Source organism: Hypomesus nipponensis, chromosome 2 (genome assembly GCF_054491055.1).
Source record: "Hypomesus nipponensis isolate SF chromosome 2, ASM5449105v1, whole genome shotgun sequence".
Taxonomy (NCBI): Eukaryota; Metazoa; Chordata; class Actinopteri; order Osmeriformes; family Osmeridae; genus Hypomesus; species Hypomesus nipponensis.
This window is the reverse complement of record NC_140362.1, coordinates 2,877,501-2,895,000: the sequence shown is the minus strand read 5'-3', so window position 1 is coordinate 2,895,000 and position 17,500 is coordinate 2,877,501. Positions and strand designations below refer to the sequence as shown.

Sequence of the window (17,500 nt, the reverse complement as noted above, 5' to 3'; positions counted from 1 at the left end):
GGACTTTGTCTTTGTGTAAACTAATCAACTTTTCTCACAAATAGACTAACACTGATGTAAGTCTTGGCAGCTAATTGCATTAGACGCTTTATACTTTTCAAACGATCGGCTAATTATGTACAGTACATGACATCTCTTATCAGTGAACATTGTCACTTGGTCGACTGAGGTTGACTCGACTCAGCGTACTCAGCGTTAGATACCACCCTGGTTATAGTCTGGTGGGGAAAGACTCAACGCGTTATAGCATGTTAGCTTAGGGTGTTAGCTTAGCATGTTAGCTTAGCATGTAGCCTCTGTGTGTGAAGCAGCAGATCACTTCTACTGGCATGTTACCTGGCTATGACAAACAGCACACAACTGACACCCAAGTAAGCCAGCAGAATATACATCCAGATATCGGGCGAGAGGGGGTTGAGGAAGGAGAACACGCCGGGGTTGGTTCCGTTTGGCTTGCGGTAGAGAATACTTATCCCCAGCGTCATGAAGGGCTTGGAGAAGTCGATGACCTTCTCGCGCACATACGTGATGGCCAGGGGAGCCACTGCGAGATCAGCTCTCTGTCAACAGAAAACATAAAAAGGGAAGAGGGATAGGCCATGAAGTCAGGGACGCAGGAAGCATTTAGAGGCAATCAAATTAAGAAAACAGGACCTTTACACACTACAGAAGCTGTCCCAAGGCACTTAGGGGGAAATTTAGAGGCTTGTCATTCTCATTGGTCTCCTCTCGCTCTTTCTCTCCTTCGTTTTCTCCCTCTCACTGGTCAACTCTTTCAGACATACTGCGTGCTGTCTCTCCCTTGCTCCCACACTCTCTATCTCTTACTCTCTCTCTATCTCTCTATCTCTTACTCTCTCTCTCTATCTCTCTATCTCTCACTCTCTCTCTATCTCTCACTCTCTCTCTATCTCTCTATATCTTACTCTCTCTCTATCTCTCTATATCTTACTCTCTCTCTCTATCTCTCTATCTCTCACTCTCTCTCCTTCTCAAATTCACTCACACACAACAAATTACCCCCCCCCCACAGCCCCCCACAGCCCCCCCCCCCCCACCGCCCCCCTCATCTCTGGATGGATGGAAGTATCGATCACCTGTACTGCAGGCCCCCAGTGTCAGGGAGCAGAAAGGCATGAGTGATTGAAAACATTGGGCCGAGGCAACACTGAACGATTTTTATATGTGTCTTCATCCAGCACGTACAAACCGTCCCAGACGTTGCGTCAGGTGCCATGTGCATGGGCTTCCTTGTACTGCCTGGGTGTACCTCAGCCTCGTTCTGCGTGGACAATCTTTCCACACGCATTTCAAAGCAGCGCGATCCCTCTTGATTACAGCCTGCCCTTGGCGGCTTGGCGAGGACTCATGTCTCAGGTTTAGTGTATCAAAGCCGACTGCCAATCATGGAGGAGGTATGTCCGGCCTGCCCAGCCAATCAGGTGACTGTATCTAGGGTTGAAACCTTCAGCTCTCTCAAGACTGATAAATCTCCTTTCCGTACTCTTGCTCAGTGCGTGTTAAACACCCACAACAAGGTCAGGTGGATCATTTCTCAAAGAAACACCCTTCGCGTCCCATGAAGGTTGCCGTACATCACTCCCGATTGAATGAGGCTTGGTCACCAGAATTGTGATGAATGACAAACTATTTCTGATATCAAATGGGACACTCTGGGTTTTCACATACACACGCAATGCTACCTTGACAGAGATCCCACGGTAACAGAATACTCTGAGGTAATCTCTCTCCGTCTGGCTCTTTTCTCTCCTTCCTCTTCTCCTCTCTCTTTCTCTCTCCTTCTCTCCTCTCTCTCTCTCTCTCTCTCTCTCTCTCTCTCCCTCTCGCTTCTATCTCCCTCCGTCTTTCTCTCCTCTCTCTCCCTGCTTCTCTCCTCTCTCTCCCCCTCCCTTGCTCTCGCTCTCTCCCAGATAGGTCAAACTCAAGCTGAACAAAAGTGGACATGTTAACTGACAGAATGGAGAACGTTTCATTTAACTCCTCTGACAGCATATTTCCAGCCTGTTCCACTCAATTCCCTGTTTCCCCGGCGATGTGGGCTCCTTCCACTCCTGACTCTCCTGACTCTCCAAGGCCCTGTCCTGCCCAATCACTCTCCCCCCTCACGCACGCCCGGAGAGGGGGCGGGGCACGGATTGGACCCTGGAAGTGTCAAAACCCCGGGATCCCGCTCCCAACGGCCAAACGGGTTGTGATGAAGGGGTGGGAGGGAGGGAGGGAGGGGAGATGGGGGGGGGGCACGGTGGCGGGGGTCCAGGTGAGGAGGGAGGATGGGTGAGGGGGGGAAGGCGCGGCAGGCTCTGCCAGGCAGTGTGGCTGGAGAGGAGCGGGCTCCAGGGCAGCGCTCCTAATGGGGTCACATATCCTGGATCGACTGTTCTTTTTCTGCCCGTGCAGCTTATCCTTCGTGGGAGCTGGAGTTTGTCAAGCTTAATGATCTAGTCCGTAGGCAGTGTGTGTGAGAGTGTGGGTGTGAGCGTGTGTGTGTGTGCGTGCGTGTATGTGTGTGCCTGTGAATGTATGGGAGTGTGTGCCAATATGTGTGTGTGAAAGTGCATGCCTGGGTCTTTGGCGTGTGTGTGTGTGTGTCCATATGTGTGTGCGTTTTAATAAGCTCTATTGGGGAACAACTCAAGACAGAACCTAAGCTCTCTCTCCTCATGCACTCTGGTCATTTAAACTGAAATCTGTCTGCCCTGACCCTGCCAACACCACCCCTCCCCCCCTCCTTCCTTCATCTCTCCTTCCCCTTTCCACCCTTTCACTTCCCTGTCTCCCTCTCTCTCCGTCAACAACACTGTGAAAAGCCTTGCTAGGGCCATTTCTCCAGTGTAGAGGGTTTACCCAATCGCACACCTCGTCGTGTTCATCCATCTATATGGATCAGTCATTGCCCAATTCATCCTTTCATCAAGGGTTGATCACCTTGATCCATCTATCCATTCTTAATATTTCCATCCATCCTTCACCGATCCACCCCTCCCTCTCTGAATCCATCCACCCCACCCACCGACCTCCTTTCTTCCATCCCTCCATCAACCCTACCTCCCTCCTTCCTTCCCTCCCACCATCCCTACATCAAACCTACATACCTCCTTCCTTCCTTCCATCCCTCCCACCATCCCTCCATCAACCCTACCGCCCCCTCCCCCCCTCCCCCCTTGCCTTCACCGGGGCAGACTCACATGCTCCATGAGCTCGCGGACCATGCCGTTCCACTGGCCTGAGGTCTCGTCCTGGGCCCCGTAGCTGCCGTCCTCCACCAGCCGCAGCTCGTAGGAGAAGCCCAGGATGGAGGCCAGCTCCCGCAGCAGGTCGATGCAGTAGCCCTCGAAGCGGTCGTTACCGTACAGGGGCTTGTCCGACTTCTTGAACATGACGTAGGGCTCCTCCTGTGTGTGTTTGGGGGAGGAGGGGGGGGGGGGGGCGGGGCGGGGCGGGTGGAGGGGGAGACGGATGGAGGGGGATGAAGGAATGGAGAGATGGAGGGGTAGATGGATGGTGGGATTGAGGGATAGAGTGATGGTAGGGTAGAGGGATGGAGGGGAAGAGTGATGGATGGTGTGACGGAGAGATAGAAGGGTAGAGGGATGGAGAGGTCGAGCAATAGAGGGATCCAGAGGTGGAGGGGTGGAGGGGAGAGAGAGAGGGAGGGAGGGATGGAGGAAAAGAAGGATGATGCGGTAGAAGGGTGGAGAGATGGAGATAGAGGGCTTAGTGTCTGTCTGTCCAACCTTCTGATAAGGACTATCAGAGAGTGTGGATCATGTAAGAGCTCTGCATGCCTGGACACACACTGGGTAGAGGGGGTGAGGACATCTGCTAACACCAGGACCGTGTGTGTGTGTGTGTGATTAGGTGTGTGTTTCTGCACAGTACAGTGTGTGTGTTTCCGCACAGTACAGTGTGTGTGTGTTCTGTATCTGTGTGAACATCTGTCAGTGTGTGTGTGAGAGAGTCTGCAAACAGGCATAGTAGAGAGCGAAGCCTGACCATAATAGGAGATCATTTTGCGTATCTGTGACTCTGCGCTGCTCTCGGGCTTGGCAGCCTGGCTAGCCGATGCTTTTCAGTCAGATAAGAGATGCTGATAGACGAGCACAGTAGAGCAGGAGCCAACACTCTCTTTGTTAGCACAAACAGCTGGGGAGATTACTGATGTCCCCTCTCGCTTCCTAACCTCCCTGCCTCTCCTCCCTGCCTCTCCTCCCTGCGTCTCCTCCCTGCCTCTCCTCCCTGCCTCTCCTCCCTGCCTCTCCTCCCTGCGTCTCCTCCCTGCCTCTCCTCCCTGCCTCTCCTCACTGCCTCTCCTCCCTGCGTCTCCTCCCTGCCTCTCCTCCCTGCCTCTCCTCCCTGCCTCTCCTCCCTGCCTCTCCTCCCTGCCTCTCCTCCCTGCCTCTCCTCCCTGCCTCTTCTATATCCCTCTACTCAATCCCTCTCCTTCTCTTCTCTCCTCCACCCCTCTCCTCTCATCCCCCTCTCCTCCATCCCCCTCCTCTCCTTCTCTCTCTCCCTCCATTTCCTTCCTCCATTTCCCACTCTTCTCCAAAACTCCATGTCTCTCTTTATACTTGTATTCCCTTGTTCCTCTGCAAGGCACATTTAAGTGTCAAACAGCTGTGGTTTACCAGTGAGAGCTGTGGCCCGAAAAATACATACAACATTGGTGACTAGAATGATCTCCACCAGCTTTCACACATTTCAGCTGTCAAGAGTTTTAGGCGCGGTAACAACAGGCTTGACTCACAGTAATATGGCTATTGTGTTAGCATGACCCAGGATGCTGGAGAGTGATGCCACCCTGATTAGAGAACCTGATTAGTGGCCTTGTTGAATTCTCCGTCTGTTGAAGGTGTTGTGTTTGGATTCAACCTGTGCCGGCATGAGGGAATCAGCCATGAGATCATGCTCCTCTGTGTAATAAAGGACCTGACGACTGTTTGACGACTGTACACACGCGCAGGCATGGCGGACACACACACACACTCATGCATGGACACACACACACACACATGCATGGACACACACACACACACACTCATGCATGGACACACACACACACACACTCATGCATGGACACACACACACACACGCCATGTCTGGAGTGTACCTTCTCTGTGTGTTTCCATGGAGACACAGAGCCCCACACACACATATGAATGCACGCAAATCGTTTTTGTTTTTCCCCAGCTCTGTCAGAAACCCACCAAGCGGAGACGGCCGACTGTAGCCGCAATGTTTGCCAACGCGTGTATCGCCATGGTAACAGAGCAACGGTTTCCATATGCAGCTTGGAGCAGCCGTGAGTGAATGTGAACGTCTTTTCTCTGTCTCTCTCTCTGTGTCTCTCTCTCTCTGTGTCTCTCTCTCTCTGTGTCTCTCTCTCTCTGTCTCTCTCTCTCTGTGTCTCTCTCTCTCTGTGTCTCTCTCTGTGTCTCTCTCTGTGTCTCTCTCTCGCTGTGTCTCTCTCTGTCTCTCTGTCTCTCTCTCTGTGTCTCTCTCTCTGTCTCTCTCTCTGTGTCTCTGTCTCTCTCTCTCGCTGTGTCCTCTCTCTGTCTCTCTGTCTCTCTCTCTCTGTCTCTCTCTCTCTGTCCCTCTCTCTGTCTCTCTCTCTCTCTGTCTCTCTCTCTCTCTGTCTCTCTCTCTGTGTCTCTCTCTGTCTCTCTCTCTGTGTCTCTTTCTCTGTCTCTCTCTGTCACACACACACACACATATATTTTATTGTGTCACCTCCAACCCCAGAGAAGACATTCAGATTCTCATTCCAAACCAACCCCGTCTAGACCCTGCCTGGTAACAAGGAACTGCAGCAGCAATCAGCACATCCTGTTTGTGAGCGTATGGAATTCTGTCTTCTGGTTACAGTCTTTCACAAAGACACGGATAAACCGCATATCGCCCCCTCTTCCCCCTAGGGCCCCCCCCGCCCTTCCAGCCCAACACCCGGCCTCCCCTGCCTCATTCTCAGCACCCCCCTCCCTCCTCCTCCACATCTCCTGCCACCCCCACTACAAGAACCCCCCCCCCCCCCCAGAGCCCCCCTCCCTCCTCCTCCACATCTCCTGCCACCCCCACTACAAGAACCCCCCCCCCCCCCCCCCAGAGCCCCCCTCCCCACACTCTTGGACATATCTTAGAACATCTTTCCCTTAATAGACTGTATTCTCTGGTGCAAAGCTGCCTGTTGGAATAACTGTTATCTGGCCCGTTTAGCACAGTGTGGCTTTCTGTCATCCCATTAGCAGCTCCTGAACTCAAACCATTTCTCACAAGTCCAAAAGGGATTCTTTTAAACGTTGGCACAGACAACTTTTCAGTGCTACTCCTGCTCTCTCATTTGCACCTGGTGTATACAGCAGCTCTGTGGTGGATGTGGGGCTGCTGTGGTCAATAGGAGGCAGGTGAGGAAATGGTGCGTTTCTGCCGTAGCATTCATTCACAGAGGAAGTGGAGGCAGAGTGTTTCACAGATTTACGCCTCCGAAACCCAGACCCTGCGAAAAGCGAACGTGTCATATTCCCCCCCCATCCCCACCCCCACCCCAGTTTCTCGAGAAAGAAAAGAAAAATCCTCTTTGAAACAGAATCCGAACCGTTTGATTTATGGCTGCATGGTATTCCAGAAGCCGTTTAATCCCAATTAATCTCATGAACACAGACCCAGGCGTGAGCGCGCGCAGCACACAACTACCTAATCTGACGGAGGCGCCTGACTCTGAATGGCCCTACATGTGTTGTTAATGCGCTGCATAATCTGCCAGGCCCAGACACACGCGTCAGCCTGTGGTGGAAGACGCTCACAGAGGCTCACACGCGTGTGGGAGGACTCACGTGCCCCGCCCGCCCACCCCCCTGACCCCCGACCCTCCCCCCACCCACGTCCACCCCCCCTCCCCCCACCCACGTCCACCCCCCCTCCTTGTCTCCCGTGGAGAGTGGCGCAGCAGACACAGCACCACACCATCTTTAATTAAAAAAGAGGATGACGAGGAGAGGCGAGCTATCTCGGTATAACAAACCTAATTAACTGCATCTAGCGTTCTGCTCCAGAGATATCTCCCTCTCCATGAAATGCAAAATCATCCCTGTTCTTCTTTGGGGGAGAAAACAAAACATTTCTTTTAGTTGTATTGATTCCCCTGACAGAGATACGGTTGAGAGGATGAGCTTTCCTGAATGAAAACCTTCCTGTTTTCCTGGTTCGATTCCCGTTTGTGGCGCTGTTCAGTTCTCAATGGGCCCATCTCACAGGCATTTCTGCGTGGACTTTGCATGTGATCACATGGGTTTTCTGCGTGGACTTTGCATGTGATCACATGGGTTTTCTGCGTGGACTTTGCATGTGATCACATGGGTTTTCTGCGTGGACTTTGCATGTGATCACATGGGTTTTCTTCACAAAGAACCCAGATATAAAAAGATGCAGAACACATCGCTCTCCTGGCCAGTAGGCACTTGGCCCTGGACAGCCTTGATAAATATGGCTGACCACTGCTCTTGGCTGCCCTGGAACAAGGACAGCAGAAGGGGAGGACAACGAGAATGTGATGGTGGGTCTTTCATAAAACACTGTTAATATGATCTGGGAGGAGAACCCAGTGGTTAGGGGAACTGACTGCAGAATTAGAGGTCACAGGTTTCAATCCTCCACCTCTGGTACTTTGGATAAAAGCGTCTGCTAAAGCGACCACACATAATTATTAATTAATGAAAGACCATCAGGGGACAGTTGATCTTGTTTAGTTCCCTGAGTGGCCCTTGGAGGACAATACAAACAGCGAATAGAGTTACAGAGAGGCATCCTGCACCAAAGCTTGGATCATGGATGCTAAACAGAGTGCAGGGTGCTAGCAGCATGTTTGATTACACTAGCATTTAGCCTAATGGAGACATATGCAGCTGTTTGCGAACGTGGTCTAATAAATTCATAATACACATCTGTTTCTTTACCGCGCGCGGCCTTGTGAGTCTGCGAGTCGGAGTTTAGCTGGAGCTTGTTTGCTTTTCCCTCGCGTCCCTTTGGAGACGGTTCCCTCAGAATGCCAACAGCAGCACAACGAACAGAACAGACCTCGGAGCATTCAAATTTGATGTCATGTCTAACTTTCATCATCTCTCTTTCTCTTTCTTCTCTCTCACCTTCCCTCGCTGTCTCTCTCGCTCTCGCTCTGTCCCACTCCCTCTCTCTCCCTCTCTTCTCTCGCTCTGTCCCACTCCCTCTCTCTCCCTCTCTTCTCTCGCTCTGTCCCACTCCCTCTCTCTCCCTCTCTTCTCTCGCTCTGTCCCACTCCCTCTCTCTCCCTCTCTTCTCTCGCTCTCTTCCCTCCCTCTCCTGTTCCCCTGTTTCCATGGCATCTTTGATCCATGGATGCACTACTGAGATGGAGCAGGTTTGTACCAGTTAATTCACCCTGATGGGTGACTGGTAGATTGAGCAACACAAGTAAATAAAAGACTCATATTGAATTCAGTTTTAATGAATTGCTTCTCGCGTCTGGAATACTGAACGTTTATTGGCAGAAACTAGCCACTCCCACACAAGGAAGCAGCCTATAGAAGGGATACTGCTATAAATAGACTGCCATGATTGGTTCCCCTGAGAAAACTATTTTATTTGACATTTGGAAGGCATTCAGCAGCGGCTGAGATGTGAGCTGAGATATTAGTAGGAGTCTGCTACTTTGTAGTTCTCAGACTGTTTTTGAGTCGAGCCTCCTCTTTGAAAATGGAAGACAAATTCAGCGCTATTTGAACAGCCATTTTCTCTATTTATCTTTCTCCCCCTCACAGTCCCACTTAAACCATAACGAAGTGTACCTCACAGCAGTTCCAGTGTAACTAATAATGTTGCTATTAGTATTGCTATATAGTTAGATGGTAGTCATTGTAACTTGATGGTGAAGTAGGGCCCCCTCTCCTAATCTTCTTGACACACACCACGTTCTCTCATGCCACAGGACAGAACACCAGCTGGGCGCCGCAAAGACATGTCTGTTTTTAGACGTATTTGGGGCGTTTTACTGCTTTATTGGAAAAGGACAGCTAGAGTTAGACTGGAAAAGCAGGGAGAGCGAGGGAGATTGAGAGAGCAAGAGAGAGCAAGAAAATGAGAGAGAAATACAGCAAAACATGCAGGAAATGGCCTGGGCTAGAATTGAACCTGAGACCCTGTGATAAGGCTCTCTACCTGGGAACCACCTGGGCGCCTCGCCTACAGAACTCCAACCAATCAGAACCCACAAGGGTACCACCCATCTCTGCCCGGATACCCCGGAAAGCGCAGCTTCCACCCAAAAACAAAACAAAACAAAAAAAATACAGAAAAAGCGCTAACTTGAATTATTGCTCCAGTTATATCTTTAGCCACACAGCAGCAGGAAGATGGAAAAAAAGTGTGCATCAATCAATTGTTACAAACCCAATTAATGTCATCACTCCCTCCTCTGTCCTCTGCTCACCCTGCCTCCACAGATCTCCCCATGACTCAATCCTGATACGGCAATTACAGCCTTAAAGACTCTTAACTAATAACAGCTATCCAATCACTGCACAGCATGCTCAGATGAGAACAGAGAACCGGGACCAATAATGACAACCCACAATTTGCTTGATATTGTTATTTTTACGCTCTGCTTCGTAATAATAGGATCACAAATTCGACTTAATTCTCTTCATTCCAGAAGTTTCCGTTTTTGTGGGGATGAATCAGGCACACGCTCACACGCCCCGCACCCACGCACACACACACAAGCACACACACAAGCACACACACAAGCACACACACAAGCACACACACAAGCACACACATAAATGAGATGACAGTTCAACAGCGTGTAACATATTGTCTATGAAGTGAATGAAGACTCGGTAAAAGCGAACGTATTTTAACCTCCAGGCATTTGACACCTCAATGAACCCAATTCAACATCCCACCACTGGTCTGAGGAAGCACTCTCCAATAGAACGATAGATGGGAGGGAGAGGAGTAAACCGTGAAATCTTATTGGACAATCAATCAGTCAATTAGCCCTGCCCGAAACCATTCTCACCCAATTGGAAACTCTTCTGGAATGCTGCGATAACCTGAGTGCTTAGGAGTGCCGTGCTGCGCTCCAGTGTACTCACAGATCACAGCCTTGGGTTCTCTCTACAAAGCCGTAAAGATTCAGTCAGACGGTTCAAAACTTAACAGGAAAAGCAAAAATGCAAGAAAAAAAAATCGAAAAGAATCTTGGCGTCCCTCTCTCTCTATTCTCTTTCTTTTGGTTTTTCCACGCTGCACAAGAATTTCTCTCCAAGGACGATAAAGAAGTCTTGAATCGAACCGAATCTGTAACTACAGCTCTGCTGTCGGGATCTGGGAAATGCAGACCGTTCTTTGCCTCTGCCCACCAAAAGGGTTGAAACTACCTACATTCTACCTACGATCCTACATTTCCACTGAACTTTCCGCTTGCACTATGTGTACGTCGCTTTGGATCAAAGCATTTGCTCATTCAGAAAATACGCAAATACACAAAAGTGTTGAAATGGAAACTTGAGCTCTGAAGAGACGCTCACTGCCGGTCCAGAGGAAGACTGCCAGGGCTCACTTGCTCACCAGGATGGTGGAGACCACCAGGGATCTGTTTGACAGGGAGTCGGTGATGTTGGCCGTCTTGCCCTTCTGGTTCTCTGTCATGTTCAAACCGCTTAGAGGATCCCAGGTCCCGATCTGGAAAACACACCACAGATCTGGAACATTCTACATCCACTGGCACAGGCTGATTCATAATGTGGATTTGACACACACACCACACAAACACGCACCAGTTCAGCCCACGGAGCTTTGTGTTTGTGTGTGTGTGTGTTTGTATGAGTGTGCGTGTGTGTGTTTGTATGTGTATGTATGTAAAACTAGAACTATATTTCTCAGCCCAGGGATACGGCTGACAGTTGAGTGAACTCTAAACTCTGTCCGGGGGTATGCTCGTGGACTCAGCCCTGCAGGAAGGGATGTAAGCACTGACTCGGATCAGGATCTGCCCCTAGTCTTGTGAGGGGAAGAATGGGGGAGAGAGGAGGGACAGAGGGAAGAGGAACCGGAGGATGGAGGAGGCCTTGAGGTAGTGTGTTGGAATATGTCTGCAAGGTCCTCATGCCCACTAGATCTTTCTGATGCTCTGCCTCCTCTGCCTCTCCCTTCCATTCCCTGCCTCTTATTCCTCCCGCCTTCCCTACCTCCCCCTATCTACCCCTGCCTTCTTCACCTCCACCTTCTCCTCCCTAGCCTTCCTCTGTCTCCCCCCTCTCTCTAGGGGGCCAAGCTATCAGTAGGAGGGGCAGGGGGTCCTGGGGGCCTCTGAGGCCCGGCTACAGGGGAGGCCAGTGTGGAGGCCAGAGATGGGCTTTGTAATTGCAAATCAACTCTTTAATTCAGCCTTCATGAGGCTGGAGGGCTTCTGAAGGTTTTTTTTATTAATAGAGTAAATTATTCATGGAGGTGCAGACACACGCACCACAGAGATGGGAGGTCAGGAGCTGCTGAGAGGGCCATACCAGGGAGCATGTGTGTGTGTGTGTGTGTGTGTGTGTGTGTGTGTGTGTGTGTGTGTGTGTGTGTGTGTGTGTGTGTGCATGTGTGTGTGTGTGTGTGTGTGTGCGTGTGTGTGTGTGTGTGTGTGCATGTATGTGTGTGTGTGTGTGTGTGTGTGTGCATGTGTGTGTGTGCGTGTGTGTGTGTGTGCATGTGTGTGTGTGTGTGTGTGTGTGTGCATGTGCGCACGTGTGGTGCATGCCTGTCTAAGTGTATGCAGCTGTGTGTAAGAATGATTACAGTATCTATGGTTCTGGCAAGAAATTCTGAGTGATTACCAAATGCACATGCATTCTACTGTGAGTAACACACACAGACACACAGACACACACACACTCTGTGTACCTTCTCCAGTCCCTCCTCCTTCAGGCTGATGACGTCCAGGTCAAAGTCCGTCCTCAGGCCGTTGGTCCTGTTGAAGGTGATCCGGCCGGTCAGGCCATCCCAGTGAGCCTGGAGCACAGGGAGACCCCACGGAACCATCAGAACCCAGAAGCATCAGAACATTCAGAACCCAGAACCATCAGAACCATCAGAACCATCAGAACCATCAGAACCATCAGAACCATCAGAACTCAGAACCATCAGAACATTCAGAAACCAAATTCAGAAAGTGAATAATCCCTTGATGAGAACTGGTGTAATGCAGTTATATAGTCAGGTGAGGATCAACTAGGAAGTCATTTAGGCACATACATGGCTTGGAGTTATGATTGAGGTTTAAGGTCATCAGCAACACTGGATTTAGATTTAGAAGGAGAGATGGAAGGGAAAGAGAGAGAGATTGAGAGAGAGAGAGAGAGAGAGAGAGAGAGAGAGAGAGAGAGAGAGAGAGAGAAAGAGAAAGATAGAGAGGGGAAAGAAAGAGAATAGATAAGAGAATAAAGAAGAGAAGAGAGGAGGAGAAGAAAAGAGTGGAGAAGACAATAGAAGAGGAGGAGCAGAGAGAGAGGAGGAGAGAGGGGGAGGAGAGGGGGAGGAGAGGGGGAGGAGAGGGGGAAAAAACAAGAACAGAGACTGAGCCGGCTGCCCTTTCTCTCTCTGACAGGAAATGTTCCAGAATCCAGCACACTGAGGAGGAACCAGCCAAGATCAGGAGGAGTTACAGACGCCTGTAGCAGGAGAGAGGCCTTGTGAAGCCTGAGCCAGGCTCATTACTGTGAGCCAGGCTCATTATTGTGAGCCAGGCTCATTACTGTGAGCCTGCATTCAGAGGAACAGGGGTGTGCCTGCTGCTCCAGCAGACCACACACCACACGCATACATACCTGTACGCATACATACTGTACAATGGTAAGTGTGTTAGTGTGTTAGTCTGTGTCTAAGTATGTGTTTGCCTGCGTGTGTGTGTGTGTGCACGCGAATGTGTGAACACGTGTAGGTGTGTAAGTGTGTGTATGCATGTATGTATGTATGCATGTATGTGTGTGAACATAATGTGTACGTGTTTGAGTGTGCGCTTGCAGCGAGGACCCACCTCCTTGATGAGAGCCATGAAGCGGTTTCCGAAGCGCCAGGGTTTGTGTCTGTTGCACTGCAGGGAACTGACTGTGATCTGCTGAGACTGCTGCACTGCCACGGCAACCACGTGCACGGCGTCGTACATGAGCGCGGCGTCCGTCTGCAAGGCAAGCACACGCAGGGTCAGGGGTCGGGGGTCAGGGGTCAGGGGTCCGCCACCACGACAGACACAGGGAGAAGGGCACACAGAAGATGTCACAGTGTTGACTGAACGCCGGGATTGGTCGGTGAACCTGTGGAGTATTTATGTAGATCCGCTCTTGTGAGATGGACCTGAGCAAACACCTGGTTGTAAATGAACTTGACAGATTTTCTATGCGCGGAACATTAGTCTTTGCTGCGTCCCCCATTGATGATGCGCATTACACATATTTTATGTATCGTGATATCATTGTTATAGGTACAGAAACCAACATGGAAACCATGAACATTTCCTATATTAAAAAATGGCACGGAAACACTGTTCTGCAAGGGGGGAAAATAGCTTGGAGGCTTTTTACACAACACCTTCTGCTGTCTGGCTGGGCGGGGTATAGCTGTGACGGAGGCCAGACAGTTAACAGACAGCTAAGAAAGGGAAATATCACAGATGATATCAGAGAAATGCCAGTCATCCACGCTCCAGCACAGAACCCTCTAATTACACAGTCCCTCCCCCAAAAAAATCTAATTAGTGTTTGTCTCGCTTGATTGAAAAGCAATCACAACAGCTCTCTGCGTCTGCTGTAAGGAAATGGTGCCTGGGGTTGTGTTGGAAACTGCTGTCCTGCTCAACAAATCACCCTCAAACCTGTCATTTCCCTCAGCTTGAGCTCTGATTGGGTGTAGAAAGGTTGCAGATAAAGATGGAGTTGGATGATAATGGTGGTGTGTGGCTGCTGAAGAATACAAGTCATTCTGGCCTGTCTGTGTGTGTGCGTGTGTGTGTGAGTCTGTCTGTGTGTGTGTGCGTGTGTGTGTGTGTGAGTCTGTCTGTGTGTGTGTGAGTCTGTGTGTGTGTGTGTGTGTGTGTGCTTTCCTATCTTCCCGTTTCAATCAGCATCAATCTGCCTTCCTCCAGACGTGTGGGAGAAGGGGATGTAGGAGAGTGTGATATTAATAATGTCTCCTTTAGAAGGCCTTGCAGGGCGAGGGCGAGGGTGTGAACTAACTAGAGGCTGGGTGACATTCTGGAGGCAGGGGTGTCACGACAGAGCTGGCTGATAGGACGCCAGCTGTACCCTGCCTGCCCAGTCTCTCCTTGGGGGGGTGGGTGGGGGGGGGGTGGCAGAGAGAGCAGTTTGTCCTCAGCCACAGTCTTGCCACCAAGTGTCTGTCTGTGAAGCCACACACCGTGGAGACACACACAAACACACACACGCCCCGCGGGGGAGAGTTACCATTACTGAGACATGCCAAACCTGTCAATCACCCACAGCAGTGATGGAGTGCAGAGTGACAGCCAATGGGATTACTGGAGTGCAGAGGCGACAGCCAATGGGATTACTGGAGTGCGAGGCAGCAGCAGGAAGGGGCTGGGGTTGGGGAAGGCAGAGATCCTATGAGATGGCAGACTCAAACTCACACCACCTGACCCACGAATGTGTACTTACTAAAATAAGACCAGAGATCTCTGTCAATGTAACTGCAATTGCCAGCCAGGGATGATTGTCAGAGAAACCAATGATTTTCTGTATGCTTATGTTGATTACAACCAGTAGATTACCTATTGTCTTATTTGTTCATGAAGTTTAACAAATTATATCTAATTATTCCTATATATTTTTCGGTTTGGGCTAGTAATGCATGATATTTAAGAAATTAATATGTAAATTATTAACAAATAATGAGGCAAAAGCTGATCTACTAATTGTGATAAACATAAGCACAGAATGAGTGGTCCGTGATCTTTTACATCCTGTGACTGTACCGGTCCTAGCACATTTGGCGCCTTAAGTAAGATTGATCACCGCTTCCATCGCGACCTGATTCCTACTGCCTGGAGGAGTCAGAACACACCAAGGAAAAAGAAAACGTTGTGTTTCTACAGCGGAACGATTGAACGCATGAGTGTTTTGGCGAAGTAAATGCAAGTAAGAAGAAAAAAAGAAGGAAAATTAACCGAGGGAAAAGTGGAAAGAGGGAGGAGAGGCAGGCGTGTGAGTTTTGGCAGCATGGGCTCGAGTGCTCCTCGCGACTCCCTCAGCGCGGGCCTCAGAAGCACCCGACAGGCAGACTCGCGAATGATTTAGCAACACCGCCACTTCACACCATAAACATCTCATTAAAATCAATTATGTCACTCCTGAATGAAATTAAAGCTAAACACTTTAAAAGCAGCTTTTCCCCTGTGTCAGCCAAAATGAAAATTACTCCCGGTGCTGTCTATTTCCCCCCCCTGCCTCGTTCTCGACTCCTTTCCCCTTCATGCAGAGAACGAGTTATTACATCTCCTAAACTCCGATTGATTTCAACACTTTTTATGTGTTGTGAAAACGCCAGGGCATCTGCAGACAACCCTCTCCGACCTGCCGTCTCTTCAACATCGCCATGGAAACAAAGTAAAGTCTAAACTCCCTTGTCTGTCTCTTGTCTGGTGGTGTGGAGTTCCGTACTGATTTAGACTGTCTGGATCTATTCTGAGTGGAATGTAGAATGAAACATAGAACTTGGAATATAGAACTGTCAGGGTCTATTTTCAGGGGAACACAGAACTTGGAATGTTGAACTGTGCGTGTCTCTGAGAAAGAACTCCGAATTACTGAGGATAAATATGGTGTGAATGGAACTCCTTCGGAGGAACGAGCAGGGAGGCGAGTGAGGACAAGCAGGCCTGTGTGCAGATGTAGCCCTAACGCCTGCAGCCTCACGGAGAGAGAGAGATCGGGCGACGGTACAAGGCTGTTCCTGAGAAGCGAGTCAAGACGGGCGATTGGTGGTGGTGGGGAGGAAGAGCGTTCTCATTGGGCCCTGCAAGCTTTGATTGAAATATGAACACGCTGGGAGAGGCCGGGCCGCCAGGAGGAATACCGATGTGTGTGTGTAGGTATATGCAAGTATTCTATTAGATGTGTGTGTGTGTGTGTGTGTAGCTGTATGTGTGTGTATGTAGATGTGTGTGTACTGTATGTGTGTGTAGGTAGATTAATGTATCCGATTAGACGTGTGTGTGTGTGTGTGCGTGTGTAGATGTACGCATACGAGCAGATGTGAAAGAGTTACGTACATAGCAGCTTTTAGAGCAGCACCAGCAGACTACAGCAAAACCCCTCCACTCCCTAGAGCGCCTGACCTCTCTCCTCCCAGCATCCAGAGGCCTGACAGACCTCCCTCCTCCCAGCATCCAGAGGCCTGACAGACCTCCCTCCTCCCAGCATCCAGAGGCCTGACAGACCTCTCTCCTCCCAGCATCCAGAGGCCTGACAGACCTCTCTCCTCCCAGCTTCCAGAGGCCTGACAGACCACCCTCCTCCCAGCATCCAGAGGCCTGACAGACCACCCTCCTCCCAGCATCCAGAGGCCTGACAGACCTCCCTCCTCCCAGCATCCAGAGGCCTGACAGACCTCTCTCCTCCCAGCATCCAGAGGCCTGACAGACCTCTCTCCTCCCAGCATCCAGAGGCCTGACAGACCTCTCTCCTCCCAGCATCCAGAGGCCTGACAGACCTCTCTCCTCCCAGCATCCAGAGGCCTGACAGACCTCTCTCCTCCCAGCATCCAGAGGCCTGACAGACCTCTCTCCTCCCAGCATCCAGAGGCCTGACAGACCTCTCTCCTCCCAGCATCCAGAGGCCTGACAGACCTCTCTCCTCCCAGCATCCAGAGGCCTGACAGACCTCTCTCCTCCCAGCATCCAGAGGCCTGACAGACCTCTCTCCTCCCAGCATCCAGAGGCCTGACAGACCTCTCTCCTCCCAGCATCCAGAGGCCTGACAGACCTCTCTCCTCCCAGCATCCAGAGGCCTGCTTACTAAACCCAGGGACAGGCACATCCATGGCCCCATGCACACATCGACGCATGACGCAGACCATGATTGTCCATGGTGATCTCTCCCTGTCTCATACAAACAGTGACAGGCTCTGCTGGTATGCTGCTCTTTTTAGTTTTACATTTAGTAATGGTCTACTTCACATGTGTAAAGAACGACAGGGAATCCTAGGACCAAGCTCTTATCAGCCTGGAAGGATTACGTTCAGTTATCCATTCCTGACACTGGTTTAATTTGAATTGCACACCGTAAATCAAACACATGCAAAACTTATCAATAGTACCAACAATAGCAAGCCCCCCCACCCCCCAAAAAAAAGTGTAAACTTCTTTAGATATTGTCACCAATAATACAGTTGACACTACACTTACAATATTCTGAACATATCAACAGTAGGTTAAGATGATGGGCGTGCT

At 50.3% G+C, this 17,500-nt stretch overlaps 1 protein-coding gene across 1 annotated transcript in view; it reads right to left on the bottom strand.

Annotated features, from left to right (window-relative positions):
- LOC146300376 (glutamate receptor ionotropic, kainate 2) overlaps positions 1 to 17,500 on the bottom strand; it is a 109,690-nt gene that overhangs the window by 36,080 nt on the left and 56,110 nt on the right. The window contains exons 8-12 of the mRNA XM_084706912.1: positions 13,073 to 13,216; positions 11,941 to 12,048; positions 10,621 to 10,734; positions 3,207 to 3,413; positions 337 to 560 (exon numbers count right to left, since the gene is read on the bottom strand). Coding sequence (XP_084563038.1) covers positions 337 to 560; positions 3,207 to 3,413; positions 10,621 to 10,734; positions 11,941 to 12,048; positions 13,073 to 13,216 — 797 coding nt within the window. The remainder of the gene's footprint in view (positions 1 to 336; positions 561 to 3,206; positions 3,414 to 10,620; positions 10,735 to 11,940; positions 12,049 to 13,072; positions 13,217 to 17,500) is intronic.